This window comes from Ipomoea triloba, chromosome 2 (genome assembly GCF_003576645.1).
Source record: "Ipomoea triloba cultivar NCNSP0323 chromosome 2, ASM357664v1".
Classification (NCBI taxonomy): Eukaryota; Viridiplantae; Streptophyta; class Magnoliopsida; order Solanales; family Convolvulaceae; genus Ipomoea; species Ipomoea triloba.
Genome location: NC_044917.1, coordinates 2,861,398 through 2,874,541, shown reverse-complemented (window position 1 = coordinate 2,874,541; position 13,144 = coordinate 2,861,398). Strand labels below are relative to the sequence as shown.

General features: G+C 31.0%; 1 protein-coding gene across 1 annotated transcript; it reads left to right on the top strand.

The window, feature by feature from the left end:
- Window positions 1–1,664: 1,664 nt before the first annotated feature.
- On the top strand, window positions 1,665–5,861 carry LOC116005342 (protein krasavietz-like). Its single transcript, XM_031245627.1, has 8 exons — window positions 1,665–1,851; window positions 2,488–2,511; window positions 2,658–2,763; window positions 2,872–2,940; window positions 3,504–3,997; window positions 4,642–4,903; window positions 5,247–5,455; window positions 5,556–5,861. Exons 1-8 carry the CDS (start codon window positions 1,847–1,849, stop codon window positions 5,620–5,622), a joined length of 1,236 nt encoding a protein of 411 aa, XP_031101487.1. The 5' UTR covers window positions 1,665–1,846; the 3' UTR covers window positions 5,623–5,861.
- Window positions 5,862–13,144: the final 7,283 nt, after the last annotated feature.

The following is a 13,144-nucleotide window of genomic DNA, read 5'->3' as shown; positions in this document are numbered from 1 at the left end:
TTCTCTCGCTTTCTTCATATATTTATATTTATGTATATTATAGTAATAAGATAAACATAAATCTTTTTATAAATTATTTACTACAAACTACATTTCCCCAACTATATATATACTATTAAATTAAATCTTTAAAAAATAAAAATACTTGCAAATTAATAAGTAAAATAAGCAAAGAATAAAACGTTAATTTGACCAGTAAATAGTAACAATACATGCAAAATATAACTAATTTGCTATGACACATAATATCAAATAAAATTTTTATTATTGAGTAATAATTTTAATTTTTTGGGTGTGTAATAAGAACATCCATACTACTTTGGTTTTTTACACAATTTTTTTAGGTTGTAATATATGATAGATACAAAAATATGATTGAAAAAGAAAAAAAGAATGTTTATGACAATTAAAAAAAGAAAACGACTCAACGATTAAAATCATAGTGGCCGCCAGCTAGCAGTCACTTTGACGTGTCCGTTGGAGCGCATGAGTGCGCAAACTTCACTTTTTTTTCTTCCCTCAAGAAAAATATTGCTAAAAATCAAGTCCCACGTCAATTAAAAAATAATTGCTAAATTCTTGCCTATTATAAAAACCAAGAAAAATGCATTGGTTGGTGTGATTTTCATAAGACAAGTGAATGGTAAGTAGGTTGTTATCTTACTGTCGTTTATCCTTAAACCTTGTATTATATTAATGATTTAAGCATGTGTGGTTGTGTTTCCAAAAAAAAAAAATCAAAATGGTATATTCTTGAATTTTCAAACACTCTTAACTATCAGTCAAATCAACATTGTTTTAAATTGTGAATATTGAGTAATATAATTTTGTATATTGAGATTTAAAATTGCGAATATAGAGTTCTAAAATTATAAACATAGAATTTTCAAAATGTGAACATGAACTTTGGTCTACTTGCAAGGTAAACCCGAGTCCATAGCATAATTTGTCTGGGAATTGATAATTTCATTTTTTGTTTTAAATTTATAGGTGTTAATTTATTTTTAGTTTTTTTTTAAACCATCATATTTTGGTCATAGTATTATTGTGACATTATTATTTTTTGTCCTTCATCAACAAAATCGTTGAAATGTCATTAAATATAATAACATTTCGATATTGTATTCACCCTTTATTGTATTCATTCACCCTGTAACCACTGTTATAACTATCATTTAATAGTTATTTTGACCGTGTTGATTATTTATTCTTTAGACTGGATCACTAATATGTCTCCTGACCTTTGCTGCCATTGAACTTATGCCATCAATACCTTTAACCATAAACTTTATTTTTAATACATGACTTTAATTTTGACATAATAATTAAACTTGAACACAGTCTTTATTTTTCTACTTAAAACAAATATATTAGTCTGACAAAGATCTTGTGATCAAACGGCGTGAAATGACTCTCGAATCTCAATGGAATGATACATACTCTTTAGTAAATTCGTACAAAAATGTTAAAAGCCTACTATTAAAATTTATTTAAATTCATTATTCTAAAAATTCATTAAAAGCCTACAAAAAATAAATAATATTGAATACACCCCTAAAATACTCCGATAAGTAAACTAACTATACACGTTTCTAAACTTTCTAATGCTAATTATGCTTTTCCTTTATCGTCACAAATAAAACATACGGTGTACTTCCCAACTCCGTCATAAATACCGAGTATATAAGATCTCCGAAGAGGCTTCACAATCACGGGGAATCAATCTCTCTTTCTATCTCTTTTCTCAGTCGGTCCTTCCCATTTCTCTCCTCTTCGTGCTTTGCGTCGCGAGTAGCAGAGGCCAGAGGGTATCCGCCTCTACACCGATTCATCTCGATCTTGGTTTATGAGGTAACGATTTTGTCGCTTTCTATATCATTTCATGTTTCGGATTTAATTCTTTTTACGATTTTTAAATCAATTTTGGGATTTTGGATCTGGGATCTGGTTCTTAGTTGCCAAAACATCGAATTTTTGATAAAGAGAGTAAAGATTTCAATGCTTTTGGTGAGGTCTAGGTTTAATTTTACTCTGAAGTGTGTATTTTCTTTTTTGGGGGTTTCACTTTAGAAAGATGTCTGCTTTTTATTTCTAATGTTAAAGCAAGCTTTTCCCTAGCTATTGATACGATCCCCTTGCAATTTTACATGAAGTTTTTGAATTTGTAATTTATAGATTTCAGATTCGTGGCTTTGTATCACTGTGTGTGTGTGTGTGGGTGTTTTTTTTTGGGTATATGGATATATATTTCTTGTTTATCTTGAATGTGTAAGTACGTGTGTTGATATCACTATATAGACACCCATTAGTATTCTAATGGATATATTCTCTTTATCTTGAAAAGTAATGTTTCATATGAAGGATTGGTGATGGTAATTTAAGTTTTTGATATAGTGTTTATTCATTTGATATTTTTTACTCTCTAATATCTAAATGTGTTCTTTTTCTTTTCTTTTCTTTTTCAATATTTGTCTTGGAATGATGCAGCTCAAAGGAGAAACCCACTCTAGGGTAAGTGATTATTTTCAAGTTCGATTTTTTAATAACAATTGTGTCAAGCATTTGCTATGTTATTTACTTTCTTTCCTGCCATTACTATGGTTCTTCCAAGATTTTCTCTTGTTACTCATCATCATTATTTTTCATTGCAACTGTAGTGGCACGCGGATTAAGACCCGCAAACGGAATATTGCGGCGCCTCTGGACCCTGCAGCATTTGCAGATGTAGTGATACAGATATACCTGGATAATGCTGGTGATCTGGTATTTGCGTTATTTATTTATTTATTATAAATCTTTATAGCTTATGGTTTATTTGGCTGCTGGCATCTAAATAGTCATTCTATTGACTAAATGTTCTATTGTGTGCAGGAACTTGTTGCTAAGAGCGTTGAGTCTTCAGAGCTTAACTTCTCAAGATACGGTGATACCTTCTTTGAGGTAATTATCTTAAATCCAATGTTTCTCTTTTGGCTACTCCTGAGTCCAAGGCTACTTTGCACTTCTATCTAATTTGGGCATTTCGCCAAGAAATATGAGGATTGTTCCTTAGGGCATATAAAAGGCTGAGCTATGCCTGGGCACCCTAATAAAAGCTTCTTAATTTACTGGTTTGTAAAATGTATTCACTCACAATTATCCATTTAGGGCTTAGGAATTCATTATACATGTGTAATGTCTCAGTTACTTACCATTGTTGGACACATAAAATCATAAGATTCGTAGTGACCATTTTAAATGGTTCCATGGAGTGCTACTGGACTTGGTGTTTTTTATTCCAATTATCTCTTCAGAAGTTCACTATACACGTGTAATGTCTAGGTCATTTGACCTTATTGGTCATGCACTCATAAGATTCTTAGCTTTGTGATTGCTTTGGGTTGCTCATTGCTTGTATAGTCTATGTTGGCATTTCCATGTCAATTGGCTTCTTTGATTCCCTCAATGCTTGGTATTTCTATGCACTACTCTGATCTTCATCTTTGTATCTGGTGCTATTGTAGGTTGTTTTCACAGGAGGCCGCACACAACCTGGAACAATCAAACCTGATGAGGGGGAGCGCCACCCTTATTCTGTAATTGAGTGTGAGCCTAAGCGCGAAGACATTCTTCCATCTGTAATCTATATACAGAAGATCCTACGAAGAAAGCCGTTTCTTATAAAGAATCTTGAAAATGTTATGCGAAGATTCTTACAGTCATTGGAACTCTTTGAGGAAAATGAAAGGAAGAAGCTCGCAATTTTTACAGCCCTTGCATTTTCTCAGAAGTTGTCAGGGCTCCCACCAGAAACTGTGTTCCAACCACTTCTCAAAGATAACCTTGTTGCCAAAGGGCTAGTTCTCTCATTCATCACTGACTTTTTCAAGGTATATTTGGTCGACAACAGTCTTGATGATCTGATATCAATTCTTAAGCGGGGTAAGGTTGATGACAATCTTCTTGAATTCTTCCCATCTGCAAAGAGGACACCTGAAGCTTTCTCTGAACATTTCACGTAAGTGACTTTTAATGATAAAGAGAGACATTCTAACATGCACCATAATCTTGTTATCATTATCATTATCATTGCTGCTGCTATCTTATCTGTGATTCTTAGAGTTTCTATTAGATTGGAAGTGGATATAACGACTCAGTAATTGCCAAAGGGTTTCATTGTTTCATTAGTATTTTAATTGGGATTAATTGTTCTTCTCCTATGACCCTTTATTAAGTATTACCACTTAAGAGGTTTCTTTCGCTCTTGACTCTGTATAGTTTGATACTTGAGTGCACTTTCTTGACACTGTACATATTGATGCTTTTAATAGGTGAGTAGATATGTTTTCGAGCTATGTTAAGAAAAATAAGATAGCAAACTCTTGTTTTCATATCTCCCGGATCCTTTACCTTTTGACCACCTGGACCATGATCACCATTAAATGGCCTAATGGAAACCTAAGTGTTTAAAATCAAATAGAACATACTGCTATCTTTACTTTAATTATGTTGGCTCACGAAACTAAGATTGTCAAAAAAGAAGAAAAAGTACAGAACAAAACCAATATCTGAGGACATCTGGCCAAAATTATTATTATTATTGTGTAGTGCATATAAAGTTATGTTAGGTGTTTCATATGCGCTTTCACTTTTTTTTCACAGCAAGGAGGACCTCTTACCTTTGGTAGAGTACTACAAAAAGAAGATTTTTGAGGTGAAACTCAAAGACATGAAAACTGCATTAACAACTCAGATATCTGAGGAAGCTGATATGTCTGAAGTCTTAGAAACGGTAAAACAGCATATTAAAGATGCTAACCTACCAGATATTGAGGTGGTGCGGATTCTGTGGGATGTCTTGATGGATGCTGTTCAGTGGTCTGGGAAGAACCAACAACAGAATGCTAATTCAGCTCTTCGCCAGGTAATCCACAATTTATGTTTAATGTGGGAATGCCTAACCAGAAAATCAACAGTGTTTGTTCCTCCACAATATATGCCCGGGTTTAACTGGTTAAGGGGCAAAATGATGGTTATCTAGCTATCTACTGTGTTTGATGTAAATAGAAATCATTGTGTTGTATGCCTTGTGAATTATTCATGCCTTACATTGTGCTTCCTTTTACTGTATTTTTCTAGGGTAGGCTTTGTGGCACACTCTTTTAGGAGTGCTTTGTTATATTTCACCGTGTTGTATGTTTCTCGTCTTAATATTCAAAGAATTTTTCCAGTTTCCACTCAATTATTTACACTTCTTCCTTGTTCAGGTGAAAACATGGGCTGATCTGTTAAAAACATATTGCACTACCGGAAAACTCGAGCTGGAACTCATATACAAAGTCCAAGTTCAGTGCTATGAGGATGCCAAGCTATTGAAGCTGTTCCCTGAAATTATAAGATCCCTTTATGACCAGGAAGTGCTTGCTGAGGATACCATTCTTCATTGGTTCCGCAAAGGAACTAACCCCAAGGGCAGGTAAGCCCGTCTTTTGTTTTTTATCGTTTTAAGGAGAAAACCAGCATAATTTGGGCCAACAATCCGTTTACTGACAAGTCAAAATCTGTATTGTGTTCAGGCAAACTTTTGTGAAGTCGCTGGAACCCTTTGTCAAGTGGTTAGAGGAGGCTGAGGAAGAGGATTAAGGCTTGTGGTTGGCTGATCATGTCCAGTTAACTATCACTTACAGTGCTGGTGTTCCTGCTGTATTACTATGCCTTCCTTTTATTTTTTCTTTAAAAATTTTAATCTAAGAGTAGAATACTAAACTTGGTACCAAATTGTGAGTTTGCTTTATTTTTAATGTTGTATTGAAGTTGAAGTCTGGTATGAACTATTTCTTGCTATAAGTAAGGCTCTGTGGATTCTGTTCTTATGTTGTCAATATGTCATGGAACTTGTTGAGGGTAGGTAAAGCTTTTCACTTTTCACAACACAAAAATGGGTCGGGTGAGGTTCTAGCCAGGTTTTACATAAAATCCAAACCCTTCCTGTCTTAATGGGTAAAATTTTTTAAGACTCACCCTGACCAATCACTCACTACCATCCAAAAATTTCGGACCTTAAGTTGATTTGGGTGGATATTGGGACCTAACTTAGGTTGATTTGGGTGGATATCTATGGTAGGAATTGAAATTGTTATCCATATCTATAGTTAATTGGCTCAAATTGAGAATGTCAATAGGTAAATAACTCTTAAAAGAGTCAAATTTGAAATTTTATAATTATTAAGTCGACCATTTGATAATTTTATGTCATCCATTTAAGACATTAAACCCAAATAATATTTTTCTTCTGTTGGAATAAAGTCGAGTTTTAATGTTTTGGAAGCCATGCATATAGGTTATGATGTAGACTGTAGAGATTGGATTTGTTTTATTTCACATATTCAAAAAGAAGGCAATTGGTCTGCTGATTATAAGGCTTCGATCGGTTCTAAATATAATCTCTTTGGGTATGATTATATATATGGCTCGGAATCCTCCGATCCTAAATATAGCCTTGATGTGTTTGATTATGTGGCTTCGATCCTAAATATAATCTATAATCTTTTTGGGTCTGTGATGTCTTTCAAGGATTCTCTTAAACAGATTGGTTTGCTTCTTGCCAATGACATAGTTAATTAGAGATTTATTAAAGTTATTTGGTCTAGATTCTTATAAATTGTAATACTTGTGATTATTTATAAGATATATTTTCTTAAACATTTTCAGCCAAGCTCCCCCCCCTCCCCCGAACCTATGACCATCCGTTTGCAATGGTAACCGGGATGCCATTACACTACATAGTAGCTGACAGTCATATCTTAAAGATAATGGCCATGTTTGGTAAAATGACTGTTAGTTGATAGTTGTTAACTGATAGGTTAGAGGGTATGATTACTTGATAACATTAGTTGATTGTAGAAAAATACTTGGTAAATTAGCTGTTAACTGATAGCTGTTTGATATAATTTCTTTTTTTCAAAAAACTAATTGAAAAAGTTGTTTTGAGCAACTTTTTGAATTTTAGCATTTTGGAGTTACAAAAAGTTGATTAACCAAACACATATTGATTTTTTAACTAAGTCAAACAGTTAATAGTGGTCACATAAGTCAAGATTGACTGATAGGCTAACTATTTTTATCAAATAGTGCCAATATTTGGATTGGAACATGATTTTGTTTCCCTCTTTTCCACAATATTAGTTGGAAACGTAATTGAAATCACATTGTGATTGACTGCATGTTTAACATTACTACTGTCTTGTTCAACATCATTAATTAACAAATAAACCAAATTCTGATTATTAGCCTATATTTAGGTCAAAAGTCATGAAAACATACCCTATACATATATGTCTAAGGGCAACCACTATTTAAGGGTATACACATGGTAAACTTCATTTTAATATATTCATTAATAAATTTGGTAAATTACAATAAGTTTAAAAAATCATATACAATGGATAACAAACAAATTACATGTATCGAGTTTAAAACATTCTTATGATATTGGTAATAATAACTAATAAGTAAGTTCTATCTGAGCTCAAGGTACGTAATAAAATAATTCTTAATTAAAATTAAACATTATATATGTTATAAAGCATCGTATATAGTAACTCATGATGATACTTTATGTTGTGTGTTATGTACGTAATTATCATTACATGTGAAAAGATGAGCATCTACAACTTGCATGCATGAAACTCGTGATATAAAGGATAACATTTCTCTAATATTGTTAGTTTGGTGTAAACTACTGTTATTTGCGTGTTGGCCAACCTGTCAATTAAGTACTTTAATCAATATCAACATTTTCCATTTGTTTATTATTATTATTATTATTATTATTATTATTGTTATTATTATTGTAAATCCATATTTGATTTGATAATATATTTTAAAACTGGATTGGGTAGTTGGAGAATGGCCAACTAATACAAATTGCCAACCTACAAAATTTTATACGTACGTTTATGCAAAATGATATTGTTTCATAATTTGGCCAATCTGTCAATTAAGTACTTTTATCAATATCATATCAACATTTTTATTATTTTATAGTTTTTATTGAAAGTGTTGATTGGCACACCTCTTAATTCATACAATTATATTTCACTTTTGAGTTTATATTGGGTACCACGGAGAAGACCTATAGACTTACACTATATTCACTTTATGTTATATCACGTGTAAAAGGCATTAATAATATGTTAATCGGTGCTTGGTAAGACAAATTTTATTATTAGAGTATTATATTAATTGTTATTATTATACACAAGAAGTTTAGAACATGCTAAAAGCCAACAACTACGTCCAACAACTTCTCAATAATTTAACAAAACAAAGTCTCTGTCTCTATGAATTTAGGAAATTTCTTTCCATTATATTATATCCTCGTTATCAATGTTTTTCTAGATAAATATTTATAAATTACTGTAAATCCATTTTTGATTTCATAATATATTTTAAAATTGAATCGGGTAGTCTACATTATTGTTGTTAAAAAAAATAAAGAGAATATAGCTAGGCTTTAGGACAATGGTCTGGTGGATGAGCAACCACTTTAAGACTCTCTCTAAGGTTGGAGTTGGAAATTGAGTATAAACTCGTAAAAATATATGATATTGTTATTGTTCTTAGTGAAAAAAAAAATTACAAACCTATTACAAACCCCTTTTCCAATATATATATCTAAAAAAATAATAAATGTGAATGAAGGTTATACCCCTCATTTATGTCCGTTTTTTCCGTTAAGTTTTTTTGTACATTATGCTATAAAAGTTGTACTACATAATATTTTGGACAAATATACCCCTACTGTTATAACTTCCGTTATCTTTTCCACTATTTTTACTATGCACATGCATCCACCATATATTTTCTTATCTTCTTTAATAATAATAATAATAGTATATACACATTAAATATTAGAGTTATATGTTAGTTATTTTTTAAAATATAAATATTCAATTTATAAAAATATTTTACATTATTATTATTATTATTATTATTTACTATATTAAAATTTAAATATTTAAAATTTTAATATAAAATACTAATATTGAGCACATATTTTTTGCGCATCGCGCATGAGAAAAACTAGTATATATATATATACCTCAAACTAAGGACTTGGACTAAATACATATAGTAAATCAAGGACATTAATTACAAGTTTGATCCCCCAAAACATTAAGAAAGTAATATTCAAAACAATTAAGAAAATCATTCTTTTAAAATTTGGCCAAAATTCCAGAGTTGTATTTCACATACTTGTTATCACGTGTTTCCTAAGTTTCATATAATATTAGGCTTAGACCGACTACCTGATCCGAGATCGAATACTAAACTACATGTATCCTGATAGGGTTATAGGACAATTCACTTGCCCTACAGAGCTCACTAGTGTATTTTTTCGACCTCCCTAGTACATTTCTCGAGCACACTAGTGCATTTCTCGACCTTGAGAGGGCATGACTACTTCCCAATCTCACTATTAATTAGTAGACCTCCCAACTCCCGGTCTCATTACTAGTAGACCTCCCGACCTCATTACCAAATGAACTTACCGCTCGCCTTGCATGCACGTATACTAGTCCTCGACCTATCGCGTCTGACCAAGCTGCTGATCAGGATATGAACATCAAGATGAATCCAACCAAATATAATCACATGTCAAAACTCTAAGGACACTTAGCAAGCATAATCTCACCATTGAATCTACCTAAGACACATGGAGGACATGTTGAATATTCTCTCCCCCCCCCCCACCCCCCCCAATATATATATATATATATATATATGCCATAAGGAGGATTTGGAGCATTTTCTCTCTATAACATTTATAAGCTCAGGACCTTCCAACTCTTAATCTTAACTACCCAAACTACTATATTATACTTTCTACTTGTATCTATATACCCCGGTGTATTTTCTAATACATAATATCCAATCCAACATGAACAAATAAATAAGAAAAGATTTTGGTTTATTTGGAAAGTGTGGTTAGCTTTTCCCGCTCGAATTGTCACGTAAACAAAAAATGATGTGGATAGATAGATTGTCGTTAGAGCAAAGCAAAGTCCAGGCGTAATTGTTGGGTAGAATGGTAGATAACTATATATAGCGTGTTGAATTAAAGACTGTGGTCGACGACTGGTCGTGGATAAAGCGATGATCTGATCCAATAATCTCCACCCCACCGTGATCTGCCATTGTAACGGAAACAACACGACCTGTCATCACGTGACCTGTGTGCATGCACCCAAACCATGGGCTGCCTGGTTGGCATGGATTTCCTTCCCTATCTACTCTTATGAAACAACACGTCCGCTGATCTGTCTACATATATATAAGCTATACTCCTGTTTTGTACTTTTGTTATCTTCTTTATTTGCCACGTGGACATTATGTCTCATCCAAATACATTTATCCAATCAACTTCTCATAGCCCGACTTATTGACCTTCTCAATTTGAAGGTGGAAATGATTGTTTTTATTTTTTGGAATACTATTAAGTCTATTACAATGCAGTATTGAAGGAGTCAGTATTGACTCCACTGAGACTCGAATCCACCACCCCGTATAAAGGGAAGAGTTTGATGCTACTAGACCACAAGGTCTTTTGACAGTAGAAATGATTGTTAATTATGTTATTTTAAAACGATATGGTTTGGATCAGATTCCATATTGTATACATCATAATCCGTGATATAATGATGGTAATGAATAAGATTTTGGGTGTTTATAGTGAGTTGGCATTTGCATGCAATTAATAAGATCTTCCATACAAACATAATCTGGTCACGGTTACGTTTCCCACAATAACTTCTAGCAATTATTAATAATATAATCTATAGTTGCCAATTGGATAATCTTAAATATAATTTAAAAATAATATATTTTTGGGGGGCAAATCAAATGGAGTTTGACGAAAGGAAAGCTTAAGAAATATTTTACAGTAATTAATAAAATTAAAATTGAAATTGAAGAATCTGATCTGTTCTTTCTCAATGAAAATGCATACACACTAATGTGGTGTTTGGTTGTAAACTTTTACATTCTACCATGAATTTGATATTTTCATTATTATGTTTATTTGTCTACTTTTGTTATTCTATTACTGAAAACAAAATTCAATAAAACAAAATTCAATAGTAATTATAAAATTCATTACGCTTTTACTCATATACTTTTAAACAAGGAAATAAAAAATAATGGAGAAAAAATGAAAAATATACATACACTATATATATATATATGTGTGTGTGTGTACACACATGGTGTATGTATATGTATTATATTTATTTATTTATTTATTTATTCGATGCACACTCAATTTGTTTTAAACCTCACAAGAAATTAATCAATGTTAATATACAAAAATATATTCTGTAATACTTTATTATGAGATTTATATAGATGTATCACATCTGTGTTTCTTTAAAATTTATGGGTTTCTCTTGTCTTAACCAATGGACTAGACTTATAACTTAAACAATGGACATTAAATATTAGTAGCCATTATTGTTACTATATAATTAATTTGTCCGAAATGTATAAATATGTGGAATAGTGACATTCCATACTCTCTGACGATCAATCCATTTTTTTTATTGCTTTACTCTTATCTATAAAGATTTACGTAACACAGTTTTATTTTGTTCGTTTCCAAAATAACATTGTCCCATCATGAATTCTGAAAATGATGGAAATGGTATAAGTACACGACCCTAGAATTGAAAGATACATTTTGATTCAATTTAAAGTTTAAATGAAAGATTAGACATAATATCTTGACTTAGGTAGGAATAAGTGAATAACAATTATAGTCCTGACTCGTAAATATTCACCTGAATCCACCCAACATAGATCATAGTTTTTAATTTTTAATTGAATGATAATAGGTGTTGTGCATCTAACAAAAAAATAATCTAGTGGTGTAAAGGCAGGTTTTGAAAAAAAATAACTACTTCAAGTTGGGGGTTGGGGTCGATTCAATCATTATATGGCCGGTAGACCATTTTTTAAAATACTATTTAAAAAAATTCAGTATACTAAAAATGAACATTTATCAATGATTCATATTGCAATATGAACCATGGCTCAGTGTATAATTTGTTGAGTCAATTTGGAAAAAGTATAAGAGTGAGTTGGATGGTGGATGTAGTCACTCTACCTAAGATTATATGTTTCTTTATTTATTTTGACCCTTTAATTTTATAAACTATTTACTATTCATTAGACGTTATTTAATTGCGCATATAGTGTGTATATATAACTAGTTGTAAAATAAACTTTAACTTTGATACAAAGTTAAAATATATAACTTCGCATCCATTAAAAGTCTAATGTAGTTGTTCAAAAAAAAAAAAGGAGACTAATGTAGCATTTGGTTGGAAACTTTTGTATTTGAGGTATATTGTCATGTTTGTTTGTCTACTTTTGTTATCCTACTATTATATTCAAATCCTGCAGAAATCATAAAACTCATCATTACTTTTTTTTTTCTCACACTTTTGCACAATGGAATAAAAAAATAAGAAAAAATCATTGCATATATATGTGTGTGTATTATATATTTATTTATTTTAATTTTAATTAATTATTTATTTACTTTGATTCCAATTATTATTTACCATAAAACAAAGACGTTATTTTTCTTCTATTTAAACGTATTAACATTACAAGTATTTGATTCTAATTCTGATTTCAATTCCGTTGTTTGAGAATTGAAACAAACACCCCTAAGTTTAATTAGATCGCATATATTTTATATATATGTTGAATATAGATATTAGATTGCAAACATATTTCATCCTGAATCTGTGAGAATATAATGATGGAAATGGTGAGGTACAAACTGTACAATACAGAGTAATATATATTTCATCTATCTCAATCTATCAGTCATGTTTATTATTCATCGATTAAATTAATTTTTTTTTTTACTTATCTTTAAGTAATTTGTAATTATTTTTAATTAAAATTTTATTTTTATAATACTTTTTAGTATAATTTTTAAATATGTAAATCTGTTATTAATATTAAATTTAATATTAAAAAATTAAATTTAAAATAATTTCATATTAATTAAATTAGACACATAAAATAAGTATAAACTATATAATACAGTTGATAAATGCATATTACATGTAGACGGCCTGAGTCATGACAGCCA

Excerpts from the sequence above, each read along its gene's own strand:
- LOC116005342 (XM_031245627.1), top strand. Across the intron at positions 3,998-4,641 it reads GCTTTCTCTGAACATTTCAC|CAAGGAGGACCTCTTACCTT; the intron begins GTAAGTGACTTT and ends TTTTTTTCACAG. Across the intron at positions 4,904-5,246 it reads CTAATTCAGCTCTTCGCCAG|GTGAAAACATGGGCTGATCT; the intron begins GTAATCCACAAT and ends TTCCTTGTTCAG.